General features: G+C 36.7%; 1 protein-coding gene across 9 annotated transcripts in view; it reads left to right on the top strand.

The window, feature by feature from the left end:
• The window catches only part of GALNT13 (polypeptide N-acetylgalactosaminyltransferase 13), a 520926-nt gene extending 503341 nt beyond the window's left edge, over positions 1–17585 (top strand). For 4 of the 9 annotated variants that reach the window (XM_072751533.1, XM_072751537.1, XM_072751536.1 and 1 more), the window contains 3 exons: positions 1380–1514; positions 6037–6066; positions 9395–10211. In XM_072751533.1, coding sequence (XP_072607634.1) covers positions 1380–1514; positions 6037–6066; positions 9395–9580 — 351 coding nt within the window. In that variant the 3' untranslated portion in view covers positions 9581–10211. Of the gene's footprint in view, positions 1–1379; positions 1515–6036; positions 6067–9394; positions 10212–13647 lie in introns of those variants that run through there. The other 5 variants (XM_072751535.1, XM_072751539.1, XM_072751541.1 and 2 more) reach the window with 2 other exon arrangements.
• The last annotated feature ends 4402 nt before the right edge of the window (positions 17586–21987 follow it).

Genomic DNA, 21987 nt, shown 5'->3' on the forward strand with positions numbered 1-21987 from the left:
TCAACTAAATGAACTTCATATACTTCTCAAATTTTTATATTGTTGAGTAGAATGTATAACCTTGGTGAAGAATTTCCTTATCATTGACTGAATTTTCCTCTTACCACTTGTGATTTTCGGGGCTGCCCTGAGTCAGCGTACTACAGACGCAAACCTTTCTTTCTTTTTCTTTCTTCTTTCTTTCTTTCTTTCCTTCTTTCTTTCTTTCTTTCTTTCTTTCTTTCTTTCTTTCTTTCTTTCTTTTTTTTCTCTTTCAAATATATTTTTTTAATTTATTTATTCATGAGAGACACAGAGAGAAAGGCAGAGAAACAAGCAGAGGGAGAAGCAGGCTCCCCATGGGGAGCCCAATGTGGGACTGGATCCCAGACCCCGGGATCACGCCATGAGCCTAAGGCAGACGCTCAACCGCGGAGCCCCCCAGGCGTCTCAAAGGGGGAAACCTTTCAAGACTAACTTGTTCAGCTTACAGACTAGGGCTCCAGAGTTTATAGGGGATTTGTAGAGCTGACTTCCTTTAATTTTACCAGACTGCTTTGGGAACCTAAAAGATCCTCATTACACTCCCTCTTGATATTGTAAGGAAAAAAATACCCACAGAATACTGAGCCATGCTTATCAGAGCCAACAGGAGAAAATAATTTGTATAATTATTAACAACTCTCATGACCCTTAAATAATCAATGCTATTCATAAATTATTCACACCAGGAGTTTAAAAAGTAGAGATTATTATAGTATCAGTTTAAAATAGCTAGCAGTGAATCTACGATCCACCTTATCAATTCGTGGATAGTTTTAGAAGAATTGTAGCCAAGCCCAGCTATAACCATATGAGAAATTTAAGCGTAGGGCCTACCTTTCTTTAATGAGGCCTCTAGAGAAGCTAATTCTACAGCCTTTGGAAACACACTGACAATATCTAATAAAATTTACATGAAATTCTTATGGAAAGAAAGATTTAAATGTCTTAATGAAAAACATTATCCTCTCTATAGAATCGGGGAATTGGTCATTCGGTGGTGAGAACGGGGACTGCCCTCTGTGGGGTGCCATACAGTTAACAAACTTTATTTTACTGACTCCGTTGTGAGATATATAAGGCAAGTACAGTGCAGGAAATATGGTGCCAGCAAATAATATGTGTTTAATAATTTAGTTTGTTAAATTGGGACTTCACAAAAACGCTATAAAACAGATAACACTGTCTCTGTTTTGCAGTTGAGGAAAAGGACTCAGAGAAGTAAACTAGCTTTCTCAAGATCACACAGCAGAGACCATTTTTGGAAACACAAGTTGATATGAATACTTCCACAGAGAAATCTATACTGGGATTTCTTTGCTTTTAAGGAGATTATTTGTTGAATTTTCTATTTTCAGGTATTTTCTTACACCGCTGACAAAGAAATCCGAACTGACGACTTGTGCTTGGATGTGTCTAGACTCAGTGGACCTGTAATCATGTTAAAATGCCACCACATGAGAGGAAATCAGTTATGGGAATATGATGCTGAGGTATAGTCTTTTCCTTAATTTACTTATTATTTAAAGCTTAAACTCAGTTATATATTTCAAGTGCACTTAAATCCTAAGCTATTTTTTCTGCACTGGAAGAACTGTATTTTCAAGCATACAGGCTTCTAACTGATAGCGTTAGAATGGTATAGTATAGGTTTTGTCAAATGAGTTCATTAGTATAAAAAATGAATAAGAAAAATAAGGTCATTTTTAAGTGCTTAAAACATGTTAGCACGTTTACATGCTTAACATAAGGAGCCAGCTGTGCCTAACTGACAGGTATGTATGAAGATGCACATTATAGGACGATATCAACAATATTTCCATTTTTCAAATTCCAAATTTTACACTGTTATAATCTGATATTAATGCTTCTCGATTTAAGGGAAAGAAAAAATAAGCTGGTAAGATTAGCATGAATGCTCTTTATAATAGAAAAATACTTTGCAAAATTCATTAATTAGACACATAATCAGGTAAGGAGCATTTTCTCAATATAGCACATCTTTCTGATAGAAGAGAGGGAGAGAAAACAGTAAAATTACTGTTGGGGATTTATAGTCAGGCAGTGTGTAAAAATCAGATCAGCCATCAGATGGAGCTAATAAAAAAGAAATATTTTCTTTTCCATAAGGAAGTTGCCTTGAAACAGCTTCATTTCTTTCAGTTCCCTTGGCTTAGCAAAATGAATTGGGTCATCTGTGTTACATTTTCCACATTATTAAATTGTTGGTGACTTATTTCAGATAAGAAACTACTCTTGCAAGATAAATAATGCACTAGAGCCAAATGAGTTTCACAAATGCAGTGATCCACCTAAGTGTAACATTTTTAAGACCGATCTACAGAGTCGTTGATATTATTGACACTGCAACAAGGTCTTCTTTTTAAAAACTTTTCGAATGTCATTTCAATTTGCACGATGTAGCTTTTTAGCAGGACAACTTACTGAATTTTTATGTGATTTGAAACTGATTATGTAGGGGTAAAATTATGTGGCCCTAAAATTTATATAAGATAGCCAAGCTCTTTGAACATAAAATACTCTTCTTCTGGGACATAATGAAGGGCAAACATCCTAAATCTTTCACATAATACACCAGTGTGCTCTATTCAGACTCTTCCCTCTCCAATACCTCATTCACCTTCGTTTGACCCCCACGTTTTTCTCTTGAGCTCTCATCATCACCACCTTTCCTATTAAGGCTGCAGAAGATATTTCCTTCAATAATACATGGGGGTAAGCCTGGAACCTTGGCTTCCTCCCTCTTCCAAGAGGAAAAATACAGATAAATGTACAGATAAAGGAGAAATTCTGCACATTGTATTTTTTTTAAGAAATTTTTTTGTTGTTGCTGTTGCTCCTTAATTTTCATCAGGAGCCCAGGATTTTATTGGGTTTGCACTAAAAATAAAGAAATCTAGCATATGTTTCTACGGAAAGGGGAATGAGCATATATACTTTTATAAGATGAAGCGGGTTGAATTTCAGAATACTACTTTTAACCTTCAAACTTTAATTTTGGAGCAGATAATGGCTGCTATAGTCATAACTCAGATTCTTTAATGTCTGAAATAACTATATTGTTGGCATGTAGCTATATTTTGTTGATGTTTTAATCAGCCAGTAGAGAGATTGTTGAATACTAAGGGATTTTGAAAGAAAAGAGAAAAAAATAGGTTGCTTCATGTAGGAATTAAAAATGGTTTTTGTAAATTTACTATTTTGGATAACTAGTAGTTATCTACTGTAGGATTTTTCCAGAATTCTGATATTTTGTATCATGGAAACTTTGTTTCTAAAACACACACCAAAAAGCTCATAATATACCAAAAAAGTCGAGAAATGGTTCTTAAATAAACAGTCTGATCATTGTAATGATTATATAACACAGCTTACTTTACTCTCCTATATGTTTATGTTTTCAAAATTAAATTGTGATGTTCAACTTGTCTACATTTAACATTTTAAATTATAGTGTAGATTTTTTTTGCCAAATATATGAATGTCTAAATCATGATGTGGAGAAGTCACAAAAGAATAAGTGTAGGAAAAATGAATTGCCTTTTTGTAAATTTCAGCTGTGAAATAAGATTTTATTTGTGAAAAAGTCAGAAAGAAAGAGACCTTTTTTTTTCTTTTTAAAGAAATTGAAATACAGTACTTGGAGTCACTTTAGTCTACGAATAGTCCCAAACCCAGGCCACCCAAAGTATGATTCTGGGAATAGTAGCAACACCTGGGAACTTTTTAGAAATTAGGAATCTGAGATCCCTACCAAACACACACTATTTGGGAATCTGCATTTTAACAAATTCCCGGGTCATTTACATACATATTAAAGTTTGAGACAGATAGGTCTAGACAGTGGCCAAACATCTACTTATCTTCCTTAGTCTTTTTAAACACTGTTGGAATTGTTGCAAAATCAGGAAAAGGCATAAATACGCTTTAGAAACTGGCAGGCCTCCAGGAGAGACAGGGGAAGGACAGGTAGCAGAAGGGTGAGGGGTGCTGAGATGGGAGAGAGGAGTCCCTGTCAAGGAGCACTGGTCTTCTGGCGTCTGACCCGTGGGAAGTAGAAAGTGCTGCTTGCTACTTCTTTAATTTGATTCTTTAGCTACTGCTGTCGAAGGCAGAATTATTTTTCTTTGAGAAACCTAGGAGGTGGTTGCTATCAAAGCAGGACAAAACTTGCTGGAGTTCACAAATTACAAGAGTTAAAACTTTTCTTAAAGTTCTGTTGTTTCAGCCTTTATCAGGAGGAGAGTAGGCCCAAGATCACACCACCCGGGCGGGGAGGAGAGTTCAGTTCTAATAACACACTCAAAGACAGCTGCTAGTCATCAGCTCAATTGGGAACCTCGCAAAGTGAACGGATCAAATATTCCACACTTTATCACCCACAGTACTTTTTTTTCCTTTTAAGATTTTATTTATTTATCCATTAGAGACACACAGAGAGAGGCAGAGACCCAGGCAGAGGGAGAAGCGGACTCCCTGTGGGGAGCCAGACAAGGGACTTGATCCCGGGACCCCTGGGTCACACCCTGGGCTGAGGGCTGGTGCTAAACCACTGAGCCACCCAGGCATCCCAGTACTTTCAGGCTTAGAAAAGCAAGTCGTAATTAGGAGCAGAATTACTGGAATATCCAGAGGAGAAAAACTGAAACAGTATCATAAAGCCTCAAAATATATAGAGTCTATCAAGTTTGTTTGCTTCTTAGGTGAGCAGTGGGGAGAAAGAGGAGGGAGTAAAAGTTCTTGAGTGTCTATGCTTTCATCTGTTTTCTCAAGCAATTCTAACAATAGTCCTATAAGATAATATTATTATTTGTGCTCTCCCCATTAGTAACTGTAAGCTTAGAGTGTTAAATAGCTCCTCTCGGTTTAGACCCCAGGTTTCTGGCACGGAGTCCTGCCATCTTTCTACTACACTGCATGGCCTCTTGAGGTCACTGAAACACTAGAAACAGTTAGGTACTTTGAGTGATGCTGCTCTGATAAGCTAAATGTATATACTATTTTAAATGAAAGGAATTATTTAATCTTATCATTTATTTGGGCTACCAAATTTTATTCACGAAGAATTTCTCCTTTCCTTAATAATGGGGAAGATGTTCTGCAACAAACATTGTCTATTTAGGTGAAGTCTTGAAACTACTTTGTCAGTATGGTCTAATTGCTTACAAACTTTACACATATTCCTAAACAATTAATATCTAACTGCTTCTCCTTTTATTTGAAGGAAACTAAGCAGAGGCTTAGTAAATACATGTCTTGGGCCTACTTTGATTTGAAATGTAGAAGTTCCTACTTTCTTAGCTAAGTGTTTTTCAACACAGCCATGAATTTAATTTGGTACTATTTTACAGCTGGCTAAACGTGTTTGACTTGGGGGCAACTGAGCATCATAAGCAAAACTACAAGATCCTTACCTTGTCTAGAATCTCTTAAATAAATTACCTCAACACTTTGGTGCTATGAAAACCATTGACATAGAATTATAACAAAGAATTTAAAAAGAAGGGAACCCTAGATTTTATCTCACTGAAATATTTTAAAGATTATTTTTACAAAGTTCTGTCGTCCATCCATTCTATTTTATTCAGATTTTCTTGTATTCTATTTGAACATTGCAGTTGTGTCCCAATCCATCTGAAATTTACATTTTTCGACAATAAGTACACATAATCACATTTTTTGAACGTCCAAGCAGCTATATACAGTGTAAGAATCTAATTTTAGAACAGAACACTTATGCTCAACAAACACTATGCAACAAAGAAAAAACATGGGAGCAAATATGAGGCTAAAAATAAGTCTTGCTTTTCATGTGACTGAGCAAGTTGACTGAGAAAATGAATTCAATATCCATCTGTATCAAATGTTTCCCAGAGTCACAAGATAAGGGATTTTTTTCAGGAGGCAAAATATGTCAGATTGATATTTACTGAAATCACAGAAGCTTGAGTTTAGACTTTACTTAATACCTCCTTTTTTATTTACCTTCATCAGAAAGCAGGTAAATGGCAATATAATTTCAAGGTAAGTAGTAATCTGTAGTGGCAACCCACCCTTTCCCCGTGTAGCACTCCTAATAAAGAGTGGCTCAATTTACCTTTAGAAGGCTGTGTGTATCCTACTAGTATTACCTGTCTGTATTCCCACTGGCCCATAGCTGTGGTTTCTTATGTAGACTCAACTAGTGAATAGGAATTTCAATAGTATAGTATTATAATTTTAGTTTTTGTGTCTTAAACATTTACACTTAGTCTTTAGAATACTCCTATTCTGTTCTAAAGAAACACAGTTCACCTTATCAGAACATCATAGTTATCATTTTGAATAACAACTTTGTTATATTAATTGTTTTTTTAACTATGATTTTGTACTTCATCAATAGGGGAAATCTTATTGCCTTAGCTATTAAATATCTGTAACTGTCTATTTTTTCTTATTTTGTTTATCATTATATATAATAATTAGTTGAGTTTCCTTTTAAACTTTTTAACTCTTCCAGCTAAACTTCATCTTAGTATGACATCTTTTAAACTGAGGCCTGTATAGTTGATTCTTTAATTGACCATGCAGTCACTACTATTTGTTCATTAAATTATCAAGTTTTCCACTTAGTACTTTTGAATAAAAAGGCATAAAAGTATGACTTGATTTTACAATTTGAAAGTCTTACTTTGTCATTTACTTTGTTTTCATAGTCTGATTTCAATAGTAATTGCCTCTTCAAAAGGACAGATTTAGGGATACTCCATGACACATTTTGTCTCAAATAGCAAACCATATAGATATGTTTAAAGATGGGAATTATTAATCATTTTCTTGCACATCTTCAAATAATATGGCTAAAATTCTGTCAGGAAATACTAGTGCTTTATACCTCAGAGGAGAAAAATTGAGTAATGTTGTAAACAAAAACCAGTACTAGCTTAGGGTTCATATTACCCTGTTTTCAGTCAGTATTTTAGAAGCAAAGGAACAGATACTTGGCAGTATGCTTCATGTCAGCTGGTATGTCACATTACTTTCAAAACTGAGTTAACATGACAGTCTTCCAAAGTTGTGAGAGCCATTTGCAACAAGTATGGTAAGGGCTGGTATGCTTAATAAAGAATATTTAAAAGAAAAAAATGTACACCCAGTATAAACATATGCAAGGCCTTGAATAATCAGCACAGGAGAAATATTTAAATTAACTTTTTTTTTCATTTTCTTGGCTTTTTATAATTATCAAAAATATGTACATAAAAATCATTTCATCTATATTCTTTTATCTATTTCTTTCCTTATCCTATGTCAAGGAATGTTTTTAATTGGACATATAACACTGGTGTAGGTGTAGTAAAACTGATATGCATACAGTATCCTGGCATATAATAAGCACAAGAAATGTTAGGTGGTACTGCTATTATTACAAAATAATTATTATAGAATTTTTAAAACTTTGCTAGTATGTTTAAAAATGTTCATACCTTTTGACCTTGTGATTTCACTTCTAAGAATCATTTCTAAATAAATGATTATAGATATGGCGAGAGATGTTCGGAGATGTTTGTTAGAGCATTATTTCTAATAGCTCCAAATTGGAAAAATATACTTTCTGCAAATGGAAAAGTGAAATGACTTTTGGCAAATCTACATTGTAGAAACTGTGTATTTCTTGTTTTTAGATTATTTTGATGATAAGAAAGATGATAAGACTGATAAGAAAACCCACGATAAAATGGAAGCATGTTTAATTGGATGGCTACCATTAATAAATTTGCATAATATAAGCACAAAAATAACTGGAAAACACATAAAATATTAATATTCTCTTCTAGACAGAATACTCAGACAAATAAGTAAATAAACTTCTTTTTCAAACAAATGTAAATACTAAATGTTTTTGTGGGTTTTTTAAAATGAAAAATACCTTTTTTCTCAATGGGATTATTTGAGATTTCTAATTTTTCTTCTGGTTTAGTGGCTTTTCAAAAGTACTAGGAGTAGAAATTCTTTGAATTTTTTTCGTGGTCATTCATGTGATATTATTTTAAGGGGAAATATTACAAATGTATTATTATGGAAAAAATACTGTATTTATGTTCTGCAGTTATATTTTCTGAGCATAAGAAAAATCATGTTTTGTTTCATTTTAAATCAAGGGCAACTTTAGGAGTCATCTTTCTTTTTAATAACAGATGAAATTCACAGTCATTGGCACTGGGGTCTTTGATGGTAACATGACATTTACCAAGAAAAATTTGCTATAAAAAGAAACATCACTGAAGGTAGAGGATTATCAAGCTTAGGAATTTTAAACAGGAAATTTTAGACAGGAAATTCAGGTAGGGTTAAAAAAACAAAACTAGCCTCCTTAACAAATCGAACTATGTAGTGAACGTGGTCATTTCATAAATAAAATTGATTATATATGCTGTCATCTTTTGTATTTTTATAAACCATTCATCTACCGTTTTACTGTAGAAATTAAGTCTTTGAAATGGGAAATCCAACTATTTGTGGCCAGTAAGCTGCTGAAGGGATGTAGTCTAATTTTATCAGAATTTATTTTCTGCATTGGCTGATCAACTATGTATTTCAGTCAAAACTGAAAAAGTGCACCCTGCGGGCAGGCACTAGGCTTGACAATGTATGCAGGTCCTGGCCTTCCTGAAGCTCATGTTCCTGACAAGGAAATGTATAAAAAAACAAGAAACAAATTAATTACAAATTGTGCTGAGGAGCAGTAAGTCAAATTAAGAGCATAAGGGGAGCTGACCTTTCTCTTTTTCTGCTCTTCATTGACTTTATAATTGACATTTAGATGAAAGTGGCAGTGCCCACGTGCAACTCTTTTAGCACAGGTTAGCCATGTGGAAACAATCCACAAAGTAAAGCAAAGAGTTAAATTAAAGCTAAATTATTCCCTAGGTTTTCCCCTGGCTCGCACTCAAATTTAGGGCAAAGGAATAAAGATGCCAAAAACCATAATTGAAAACTCCCTGGATATTCAACGGTTTTGAATATCTCCTCCTCACAAAATAACCCACTTAGCACCCAACAACATTTTAGCACTAGAATGAGCCCTGAGAATATACCTCTTCCGTCCAAAATAACCTTTTGCTTAAAGTGTTTCACCGTTTGATCTCAGGCTTTTCTCCAGCTTCCCGTCTCAGCTTCATTTACCCCTACTTCATACAGTTGATACTAAAGCCATCTAAAAGGATGTGGCTCAGAGTTCCATGGATGCAATTATTGTGACGTGTGCTTTCCATCCTTATCCAGTAGAAATTGTACGTTGCCGAGTATGATTGATTGATTATTGCCTTTGTACTTGATTTTGTCATTATTCATTATTTTCTTTGTCAAACAGACCCACACTCTTCTTCACATAATCACCCAATCCTGTCTCTCAGTAAGCAAAGTAGCTGATGGCTCCCAGCAGCCCACTGTGGAAACATGTAATGATAGCCCTTTGCAAAAATGGCTACTAAGAAACTATACAAGACTGGAAGTGTTTAGAACTATTTTCAAGAATCCTACTGATTATGTTCTCTAATAAGTTTTGGAAGTTTGTGTTGTAGACTGTATTGAATTTATTTTACTATTCTTGTTATGTTCTGTTACTGAAATCTAGAAACTTCTTTAAAATGTACTTAAGAAAAATCTTTATGTGCTATTTCTCCATGGAGTTATTCTTCTTTTACTTCTTAGCTGCTTATTAATTTAGAGGCTGACTATATTAAGTAGTGTTTGGTCTATTATTAATTAGTAAGTATTTTCCAGTTTTGACTTTATTTCAAATATTTATATATGCATAAATATAATTAATGGAATACATTATGACATATTAGCTCTTTTTTTAGGCTAACTATAGCCATGTTTATATAACAGTAGATTTTGCATTAGAGCTGAAACAAATTAGTTAAAAGGAAAACTAACATAGCCAAAAAAATGGATTGTTTTTCGGAATATTAAAACTAGTTAATTTTCTTCACTTCTATTCAGATACTTCCGTTGTGTGAAGATTTAGGATAGCTTTTTTAGAATTTATTATTTTAAAACCTGAAGCTTTAAGCAAATGTATTTTTGAAGACTAAGATGTAATTTTCAATAACTTTATAAATTATATCTAAGTATTTCTTTGTGGTTGGCTAAGTGATATAATAATAAAAGCTTTTTAAAAATTCTCTCTCTTATCACGTGTGTGATTTGTGAATTTCTCCTCAGTGAGCAATAAAATGAATCATTTTTCAGTTCCTGTCAAAAACCTGTTATGGAATTTTTATAAAGAGCGCAATAAGAATATATCCTAGCTCTTGATCTTGAGGGGATTATTAGCCTGTAAATAAAGGCCATTCCATTGTGCAATACCTCCCTATGACAGCACGCTGGAAGTTAGGGCATTATTCGGGTTCAAATGAACCAGTTAAAGGTTAGTAGAAGACACCGTTGAGCTGGGAATGGGCATGACCAGGCTGAATGGAGGTACGAGAGGGGTGGAGAGAAGGGGCATTGGTTTCGTTAAACCTATGTTTGAGAGGAGTTAGAAAGCTGGGAAAGTCTGGACATGTTGACCAGGGAACTTGTGCACAAGGCAATTTACACAGATTATCTTAGTCCATTTTCAAAGCACAGCTGGTAGTGTGACGCCCAACAAGGGGTCTTCTTAGACTTAACTAGACATTTCGTCTCACAAGTTTGGTTTTTTTTTTAATAATAATAAATTTATTTTTTATTGGTGTTCAATTTACCAACATACAGAATAACACCCAGTGCTCATCCCGTCAAGTGCTCCCCTCAGTGCCCGTCACCCATTCACCCCCACCCCCCGCCCGCCTCCCCTTCCATCACCCCTAGTTCGTTTCCCAGAGTTAGGAGTCTCTCATGTTCTGTCTCCCTTTCTGATATTTCCCACACATTTCTTCTCCCTTCCCTTCTATTCCCTTTCACTATTATTTATATTCCCCAAATGAATGAGAACATACACTGTTTGTCCTTCTCCGATTGACTTACTTCACTCAGCATCATACCCTCCAGGTCCATCCACGTCAAAGCAGGTGGTGGGTATTTGTCATTTCTAACAGCTGAGGGGTATCCCAGGGTATACGTAAACCGCATCTTCTCTATCCACCATCTGTCGATGGGCACCGAGGCTCCTTCCACAGTGTGGCTACTGTGGACATCGCTGCTAGAAACATCGGGGTGCAGGGGGCCCGGCGTTTCACTGCATCTGTATCTTTGGGTTCGTCTCACAAGTTTACTTACAGGATTCTAGGACAGAAAGCACAGGTGCTGCTCTCGGCAGACCTCCCAGGAGTCGGTGCAGCCCCGGGGAGCCAGCTCCTCGGAACCGCGGCCTGTGCCAAATGACAGGTGTCGCCACCCGGGAGGGGCCTTGCTTCACTTTCCTGGCAGGTATTAGGCTGGAGGTGATCAGATGCAGGTGCACCTAACCCTCCAGAGATTACTTTTGCCAGAAGCCGTGTTGCCTAGAAACGGGTCAACATTGTTACCTGTACCAGGTTGCTAAAGGATCGCAGGTACACAGTTGACTAAAGTTGACTTTTTTAAGCAGAAAAGGGCATTTTTGAATACCCATAAGTATAATTAAGCATTTTCTGACAAAGAATCCGATTCCTCAGAATGGTTGGGTAGCTCGCCCAGATCTTCACCGCTCCGAAGGGGGGAGCAGGAATTCACCGTAGGTCTATGTGACCCTAAAATGTCTGGTTTTCTACACATTACATTAGGAAGGAGAGGTTTTTTGGTGAGTTGTTTGTTACCTTTTGGATGGTGGCTTTGGACTATTGATGAATTCCTTCAAAGAAAAAACTTTTTACAAAAAAAAATACTAATATTTTACAAACGATTATTGTTTGTGTACTTGACAACCTATACTCAATCTGATCCTTAAAGTCACATACATTTAAAAAAAAAGGTCTACTAGAAGCAAGCAAGGGTAAATGGCTTTTTTTGAAAGACGACATATATATACACACAGAACCTCAAGTATGTAACAAAAATAAAGAATATTTTAATTTTTACTAAAACTTTCTAGAAAAAAATTTTTAGTTTTGTATCTTTTTTCAAGTCGGTTACTGGTTCATAAGACAACAGCACTATTTCTGGCACCATAAGCATAAATCAACCATCTTCTTGCCTATCTTTGGCCTTTGGCCATTTCCTCTCTCTCTCTCTCTCTCACTCCCTCTCTCTCTCTCTTCTCTTTCTCTCTTCCTCTCTCTCTTTGGTATAAATAGCTTTATTTTGTGTTTCAAAAGAACAACAAAGGTCTCAATCTTGAAATCCCCTTCACGTCCAAAAGCCTTGAACTTTTAATTTCCTGCTCGTTGACTATGAAGCATCCCACCACAAACCTATTTTTTCTCCGTTCAGGATTTCCTCAGGGCGGTGCAGCCCAATGTATGCAGTCCTAATGCAAACAAATGACAATTGTTCAGGCAATGTTTCTCCACCATTTTTATGGCATGCCCCCCATCGCATTTTTAAATCCAACTTTCAGTGTGATATCAAAAGCTGCCTCCCACAAAAACAGTTTGTCTGCCTTTAATTTAGGTATTGGCAACAAAAGTATATAGTGTGCTTTCTTTTCGAGATATACCTGCAAATCACCTCCCATACATTCAAACACTTCTCTTCTGGTTGGCAGTTGTGCATATAAAATAATTCTAGGACACCTGGATGGCTCAGGGGTTGAGCATCTGCCTTCAGCTTCTGCCTGCTTCTCCCTCTGCCTGTGTCTCTGCCTGTGTCTCTGCCTCTCTGTGTGTCTCTCATGAATAAATAAATAAAATCTTTAAAAAAAAATTCTAGGCATTGCCCGTGAAACTGAGCAGAAATGTATATAATTTGTGTGCATAAATTAACATGTATAAAACATGTGGACTTAAAATGTTTATCTGAATTTGGTACTGAGAGTGTGCTTATTAATGAATATCATTATTATGCCGAAAGTAAGATACATATATGATATTTTAAAACATATGACCATAACATCCCTTTTTATATTTGATATTGATATTTTTAAAGATGCTTAAAAGTGAAAACCAAAATATGATGATCATACTATCAAGTAACAGGTCTTTGTTGCTATGATAATCATTTGTCTACACTGAATACCTCATAGACACAGATACTATGGCGTGTTTAGGATTTTGAAATGGGAACATCTCTAGCGGTTTTGTTCATTTGGGTCACAGCTGTGACATCTCTTTGCATGTTTACCAAATGGTTACTGAATTAACACATGCCTAAGAAAACTAAGCTTTTGTGAAAGCATGTTAATATTTGCAGCCCTCAAGTGAACTCAGAGCTCACAAATGGGCTTTTTACAAAGGAGCCTGAATTCTTGGCAATGCATGAGGAATGTCAGCCAATTTCTTTAACCATCTGCAGATAAAGGTGCATTAGACATGATGAAACCCTAACAATGAAACTTGTATAATAATTGAAAGCCTCTTGCACTATTCGTTTTACAAACATATCCCTGTGTTTATACTAAAAAAAATTACAAAGGATTTTTTTAAAAAGAGACTTAATCTGATGAACTAGCGAAGTTAAATATAAAAATAGGTTGCACTGATTATTGGTTATCTTTTACAGAGACTCACCTTGAGACATGTTAACAGTAACCAATGCCTCGATGAACCTTCTGAAGAAGACAAAATGGTGCCTACCATGCAGGACTGTAGTGGAAGCAGATCCCAACAATGGCTGCTAAGGAACATGACCTTGGGGGCGTGAAGATTGTTTCCCCAAAGCCATGAAAGTGTCTACACTTTTGTTTTTCCATTATCTCAATTAGGGAAAGATATTAACTTTGCTGAATTGAAAGTTTTAAAATCCTTTTAGTATTCTAAAATACAGTTGTTTATAATTCATTTTTAGGAATGTTTGCTTATTTCCCTACTAAAATTTGTATCTGATCAAAAGAAGCACATACAATATATAAATAACAGCAAACTGTTATCAAACACCAGAAGAACTTGAAAAATAAATTGTGTTTGCTTTAAAAAAAAATAACCTCTATTGCCCTCATCTCATAGGATCAGTCAGGGGCTTATTTTAATTTTTTTCTTGTCATAGTGATTGAAAGAGAGACAATGTAAATGCCTTATGAAATATTTTAATTATGATATATCATCAAATGTTTGAAAAACTCACTCTGTTTCTAATGGACCTTCATGGAAACATGTTGAATTTCTATGTCAATAACAAGGCCACATGTTGAATTATTTCTAAGCAGTGAATTCATCGTACAAGATAGGTTTCAATTTTGTAGAGAAAAATTAAATTGGATATTGACCTCTCAAAGTGTCTATATAAAAGCATCACAGAGAAAATGGAGGAGAGTTTGAAAGTTCAACTTCAAGTACATGAAATCAGAGGAAACTAGGCAGGCATTGAGGGGAGGAAGATAAAAAACTACACTGAAAAAAATAAATCATTTTAAAAGATACTGTTTTGGTTGCAATCACTCCTAACATAGGTTGAGCATAACAATCATCATGGTCCCAGAGTTGCTAACGGAAACTCAATTCTTAACCATGGACCCATATGGACCTTCTTCTCTTCACTCTAGAGAGTGACTTTGTCTCTTATGCTGTACAGAATTGTAGGTGAAGCATAGAAGATTGGCCATAATTTTTAATTATTTTGCATTCGAAGATTCTAGTTGGACCACTATTGCCATTTTAATTGTATGTTTTAAAAAATAATGCACTACTATCAGAATTTCACTGCCATGCAGTAGTATCTAAAGTTTTCACTGGGGGAATGAGTTCCATACACATCCATTAAACTTTTAATTAAACTGCTTAAAATCATTTGCCATAAACTATATTTTGAGGGAGAAAATAATAGACAACTTCACATGTTCTTTTTCCATCTTAAAACCCTTTGTGTTCAAAATACATGAGCAGAAGATGTGAAAAGGAAGGAAAATTTATCTGAGATTTGTGCTAGTAAGTTTTAAGATCTGACACCATTTAAAATGCCCCTAAAATTGCTCAACATATGTGACTCATTCATTATAAGTGCACTAGGCTACGAAAAGAAATTTAGGGGGAAATGGAAGAAGCATCCTCTGGAGCAGAAGATACTACATCTTTGGCCCTCATCTCTTCTTAAAAATCTCTGAGAGAAAGTTTTCATCAGTATGGCTACACACAAACTCTTTTTTTGTCTCTCTGCCTCTCTGTTTCTGTCACACACACACACACACACACACACACACACACACACACACACTGTTTTATAATGAAAGGGACGACACTTCCTGAAGGTCACTAAAATGTAACATGATTTCCCCAGCTAGCATTCCTTCCTCTATTGGCTGTATATTGGTACAACTCTAAAGAAGATTGCTACAGCCTGAAGCATTTCAGGTTTACTCTTTCAAGTGTACACACCCCTCACCTCAAGTTGTCTGGGATTCTTGGAATCTCCTAAAATTTTAAACAAAAGTTAGAATGTTGGGGCATATTGTTTTGAGAAACGAATCTGTAGCTTCCAGCAAACTTCACAGGAAGCTATGACGCCCAAGGACCAGTGAACCACTGCCTTAAATTGATAGTGGCCTCACAAGACAACAAGGCTTGACTTAACAATCACATTTTCCATTTTGCTCTCTTGTCTTCCTAGTCATGACTAAACTACAGTAAAATGTCCCTACACAGCATTCTTTCTTAAACTTGAAAAGCCCCAACACTCAAGAACTCTTCTATACTATCTGTTCCACTTATTGTGATTTTGTCAAACAAAATGCTTACGTTATCTACAAAATGGTCAATGATTATAGCTGCTCTGTGCAAACTGAATTTGACACATTTTCATCAGCATTTTCAACATTTGAAAGTCCATTACAGTCAAAGCAACAATATAGGAAAAATTAAAACTGTGTAAGTTTCATGCCAGAGGAGATTTCAAAAAACCCTCAGATGGTTTAAACACATTGTATTAGAGTGTTTAATAAACAACCCCCCCCCAAAGGCATAAAATATAAAACACCAAAACCCAAAAAACAATGAATCACATTCAATTTAAGCAAAAATATCTCTTGTGTTCAGTAGAGAACGTTAAACATATTGATTGGATTCACAAGGCACTCATCTTACATGTGGAGCTAGACTAACAAATATTTCAAATGATATCAAAGTCCCTCCCTGATGTTTTCCCTATAGCAGGTGAGGCCAGGTCCATCTTTCCAGATGTTGAGATCAAAACCCTCAAGTCACTTTTGATTCCTCTGTTTGTCTTTCAACTTTCATCTAATCCATCAGCAAATTCCCTTGATTCTACATCTGAAACATAACCAGAAACCAGCAACTTCCCACCGCACCCACTGGGTGCCATCGCCTCTAACTCTTGAAATTGCAACACGCTTATGATTGGGGTCCCTGATTTCTCCACCCTTGCCTCCATCAGTCTTTAGGTGACAACAGCCTCCAGAGACCGCCCTGTGTCTCTAGCCTGGTCCCCACAGGGCCTCAAGGCCTGTGAGCGCGGCCTCGCTCCTGGGGCCCGTGGGCACCAGGCCACACTCGCAGAGCCAGCCAGCCTCCCTCCCCAGCGCCACCCCTTGCTTGCCCCCCTCTGGCTTCCAGGCAGTTTCTTCTTGTCTTGCTCCCCCTGCCCAGAGTTCCCTCACCTCACTTGCCTTAGCTTCTGTCCAGTATGTGTCCTGGGGAAGGGAACCCTTCTCCCTCCAGCCTTGCCCGTCACCCGTAGGTGGCCTGTCACCCTCCACCGGTGAGGCCTCCCCAGCGCTCTCATCACACCCCCTAGAATGAAAGCCCCATAAAGGCCAGGCTTTGCCAGTTTTATTCACTGTGGTATCCCCAGCATCTAATTTAGTTCTGGGCACAAAGTAAGTATTCTTTAAATATTTCTTGAATTAATGAACTGAAAAATGTGTGTTAAAGTTGCTAAGTGCTACTGTATATCTTTTTTTTTTTTTGCACAGCATTTTAAATTTTAAAATCTAGTAATATATTTAGACAAGATTTGCATAACTTTGTCTCCAAACGATGATTTTCTTCCTAATATTCTTTACATTAAAGTATGGACTATATTTTGTTCTCTGTGGTAAAATAGCCTGCCTTTTGGAAGTGAAATACGACATTTTATAAACACGCTGCTATATTATGTAAGTTGCTTAATTAGGATAAAATTTTTATTTTTTGGTTGTATTCAATGCCTACCTGAAGGAGCAAGATTTTCACTGTTAGGATGGGGATGTATCGTCTTCTTAAAAATCATATGTATTTTTGTGGTTTCATAGGAGCTACTACTAATTTGTTTTCTAAGTGCAAGCCTATGAACGGAACACAAGCATAGTAACTGAGAGGAATTTTCAGATGACCCTAGCTTCTTCATTTACAGCCAAGAAGACTGACGTCCAGATCTGTAATACGGCTTGCCTGGGGATTAGAGAACTATAAGCGGTGTTGCCAGGACTCCTCATTGTTAATATAACCTAATATTGTCTTCAATTAAAAAGTATTCTAAAATAAAGTAAAAGGGTACAATAATGAGAAAAATGTCTTCATCAAACATTTTGTGATAAATACATTGATTCTTTAGAGATATGTCACTTCCCACTACCTCTCATATTTAAATAAGATTAGTCCTACCAAATAATACCACAGGAGATAAAGATCTGTAGTGAAAAAAGAAATTAACAGGAAACAGCGTGATTACAGAACATCTTGGAATTATTGGGTAAAACAGATTTCAGGAAAGCAAAGCCTCTTAAGCAGTAACTAATGGAGCATTCCCTCCCCTTGCTTCTATTTTCCATAGAATTATGTTCCAGTTAAAAATGATTGGCCTACAGCTCGCACAGAGCATTAGACCATCTATTGCTGTGAACATTGCAGAGATTCTAGGCTATGCAGGTTTGAAGACTGCAGGGTAATCAGCGCAGATTTCGAGGCTTCCCCAGAGCTTTCTAGACTAGTAAACACAACCCATAAATTCACTTTTGCCATGGTTCTTTTTTTTTTTTTAATTTTTATTTATTTATGATAGTCACACAGAGAGAGAGAGAGAGAGAGGCAGAGACACAGGCCGAGGGAGAAGCAGGCTCCATTCGATCCCAGGTCTCCAGGATTGCGCCCTGGGCCAAAGGCAGGCGCTAAACCACTGCGCCACCCAGGGATCCCCTTTTGCCATGGTTCTTAGAAAGAGCCTGATAAATAAAAAGGGCGGGGGGGGGGGGGGGGGAAGCAAAGAGAGAAAGAAAGAAAGAAAGAAAGAAAGAAAGAAAGAAAGAAAGAAAGAACTACTGCTATAAAACAGCAGGAATGACCTTACTTTTGTTTTTTTGTGTTTGTTTGTTTTGTTTTGTTTTGGTGGTGAGTTAAGAGAATGGTATGAATTGGTTCAGTAAACCTTAGAATGTTGGCTGCCCACCTGCATCATTTTTTGCCACTTGAGAAATGATGATCATATGTGGTCACGAACATTTGATTTGCATCTTATTTGTACATGTTCAGTCTAGTATCAGAGGAGGCAAGACTTCCACGCATTCAGATCCTAAAGCATGCTAATTTAACAAATATGAAGAATTCAAGAAATTCCAGATCCCAATGGATGTGTCATCATCCACAAGCTGTCTTTCTGCAGAGAAGATATCTGCAAACCTTGAATAAATTTCCAATTCAGTTGAAGGGCAAAAATTCAATTAAGTCTGAAGGCAATGTGTGTGTGTTTCAGGATTCGGCCACGACCCACCACTTGTTTCTTCTCCTACCCGACACGTCTAAGCATGACTAGGCAAGGTCAGCACTCTCCGGAGGTCCCTTGAGCACTCCGCGGTGACTGCAGCATGCTCAGCTGCTATGGAGTGTCGGCTACTGTAGGAATCTGCGGTGTTGAATGAACACTAGCAATGCAGTTTAGATAGTTGGTGTACATTTGTGTCCAACGTTTATTTCATATCGTTCAGTAAATTCTAACGGCAATTTCCATTGTATGTGTTCAAAAAATCTCTTTGAAACACTAGTGACACAGGGCAGCTCTTTTGTCAACCATATTTTAAGCTAAAGATCACTCGTATGTAAACCAATACCATCATTATATAAAATTATTTTGTTTTCGTTTTTAGCGAGGGAGAACAAATCACTTAATATTTAGTTTTTAATGAATTTGAGAATGGAACATTAGATGATGAAGGCCAAATCTATAATGGTTTAAAAAATGAAATTTCCATAATGCATTTAATTTGGTGTAAAAATGAACGTAAGCTGCTGCTTGGTTTCAGTTGTGCTTTCTGCTAAAAATAGCACAAATGAAAAAGAGAACTTGATTATACAATTTTTTCTTTTTTTTTTTTTTTCGTTGAGTGTAGCCACAGCTAAAGCAAAATAATTTAAAAAATGCTTTAGATATATGCTTGGCACAAAGTTAACATTTTTAAAAGTAGCTTGTGCATAAAGAATTACACATTTTAAAAATCGTAAGCATTACTAAATGTTACAATTGTTCTTTTCTATAAATTTAGATATTTATATGTTTTTGTAGAATTAAAAAAATGCCAATTTAGTTTTCCTTGCTATATGTTGTCTTTTTTAAAAAAAAATTGTTAGCATCTTAAACAGATAAATGAGTTCAGTATTTTATGCTTATGCTCCATTTTGTAGGTAATTTAAATAAATGATTAAGTGCCTATGGATATTTCTTAGCAGTAAGAAAACATTGTGATCCTAGTACAATTTTAATAGCAAAAATATAAAAAAATAGAAACATTAAACTGTGAATGATTTTAAGAATTTATCATTTTATTTATTTTTGTTCTAAAAGTCTTTGAAACTGATATTTTTTTCTTTTTCTGTTTTATAAAAGTGACTTGAAACAGAAAAGCTAAGATGTTTCATATTATATGATGAAAGCTATTTCTCAGAAGGCTGTGAGTCCTGGCCAGTTCCCTCCTCTGATACTGGAGGCCTGGAATAAAGTCTGTCAGGGTTAGAGGGGAGGGTGGAGGAGACTACCCACTCCAGGGACAGTGATCCCCCAGGATCAACCCTTCAATTCTAACCATAGACCCAAGGGAGAAAATCATATATCATTTCATCTGCTAAATTAAAAGAAAGAAGGAAGAGGGGGAGAAAAAGGAAAGAGGAGAGAGAGAACAGAGGAGAATGGGAGTGTTCTAACATTCTTTTCATATTTTATTTTGTCCTGAAGAAAACATACCTAAAGTATTGTTTGCATAGTTCAGAAGCTCATTATTTGCAAACATCATGAATATCTCATTGGTTTTCTGAAAATTTTTTCTATGACTGTAAGAGTGAAGGATGTTCTCTAGACTTTGTGCCTTTTTTTTTTTTTTTTTTTTTTTTAAGATTTATTTACTTATTCCAGAGAGAGAAAGAGAGACAGCAAAGGGAGGGGCAGAGGGAGAGGAACTCCAGCAGGCTTCTGCTCGGCCTAGCGCAGAGCCCGGCTGGGCTCCATCCCACCACCCATGAGAATCAGCAGTGGGTCACTGGACTCTCAACCGACCGAGGCGCCCCACTAAACATTGTGTCTTAACACGCACCACGCCCCTTCTTGGCTTTCTGGAACCAGGTGAGACTCCCTATTACACCTACTTACTTTCTGCCCTGTTGTGTTCTCTCACTCTCAGCCCGCAGTACAGCCTTGCACTTCCAGGGCTCCCCAGGTTCGTTGAGTAAAGCAGCTCCACCTGCCTCAGGCCTGGTAGTCCTGTTCCTTACCCTGTTTTGCTTCTCTTCAGCACCTGGTAGAAACAAATTGTGGACTCTTCTGCTCAACAACTGCACATTCTCACTTCCTCAGTGGAAGACCTACTTAGACTGGCCTCTGCTAACTCCCTCTTTTGTGACAGACAATTATTTTTTTCCACATGACAGAGGATATTAATTACCCACCTCAGCCTCTACTATCAGAAAGAGTTGGCAGATAGAGAGTTGACTGAATTTCTGCTGACAAATCTCTTCACCAATTTTGTGGAGTGGAAACCTAGATAAACATGCAAACATCTGTTCACAATTTTCTCTGCTAATGAGTCACGTGAGTGTGGTGCAGCAAACACCATTGTAGACCACGTGATGGCTTATTTAAGGCAGAGACTAAGAGCTCAAGACTGTCTAAACAATTGAAGGTGGACTTCAAAAAGATGAGTCGTACCAGTGCTTGCAGCTCCTGCCCTGGCAGCTTTCCTCTTTCCTCCTACCTTATTATTGGAGCGCTCGAGGGTGCAAGCCTTGCATTGTCTCTTATTTGCACTCACACCCTTGGGGATCTCTTCTAGAACTATGGATTTCAGGATCTGCTATGTGCTGCTCACTACCAAAAGTCTCTCCCCAGGTCCAAACTCTTTCAAATCCGACTATCTACTCAACACTGGATGACTACTACCCATCCCAAACTTTATGTGTATGAGACTGAACTCCCTATTTTACCCTACAAATACATTCAATCCAAAGAGACATCTCCTTCTCAATTAGAAAATCATACTGATTCCAACTTCACAATATTTCCCAAATCCGATCCCTTCTTTACACCTTCACTACCTCACACTGGTCGGGGTCATCACTGAATGTACTGCAGTACTCTTGCAATTGGTTGTACCCTTGTGTCCTCTAGTCTATTCTCAACAGACAACCAGAATGATGCTCTAAAATATTACCCAATATGTCTCTCCTCTGCTCAAAACCCTCCAGTGGCTTCCTGTTTTACACAGAGCAAAAGGCTGTGCCTCCCAAGAGCCTAAAATGCACTTCATGATCTGACCTCCTTATTGAGTCTCTGGCCTCCTTTCCTACAATGCTTCTCCTTAGTTAGCTTCATCCCAGTCACTGTCCTTGCTTGCTATTTCTTTGAACACGCCAGGCATGCTCTTGGTTTAGAACCTCTGCCAGTAATAGTTGTTCTTTTTTGTTTTTTTGAAGATTTTATTTATTTATTCATGAG

This window comes from Vulpes vulpes, chromosome 3, assembly GCF_048418805.1.
Source record: "Vulpes vulpes isolate BD-2025 chromosome 3, VulVul3, whole genome shotgun sequence".
Classification (NCBI taxonomy): Eukaryota; Metazoa; Chordata; class Mammalia; order Carnivora; family Canidae; genus Vulpes; species Vulpes vulpes.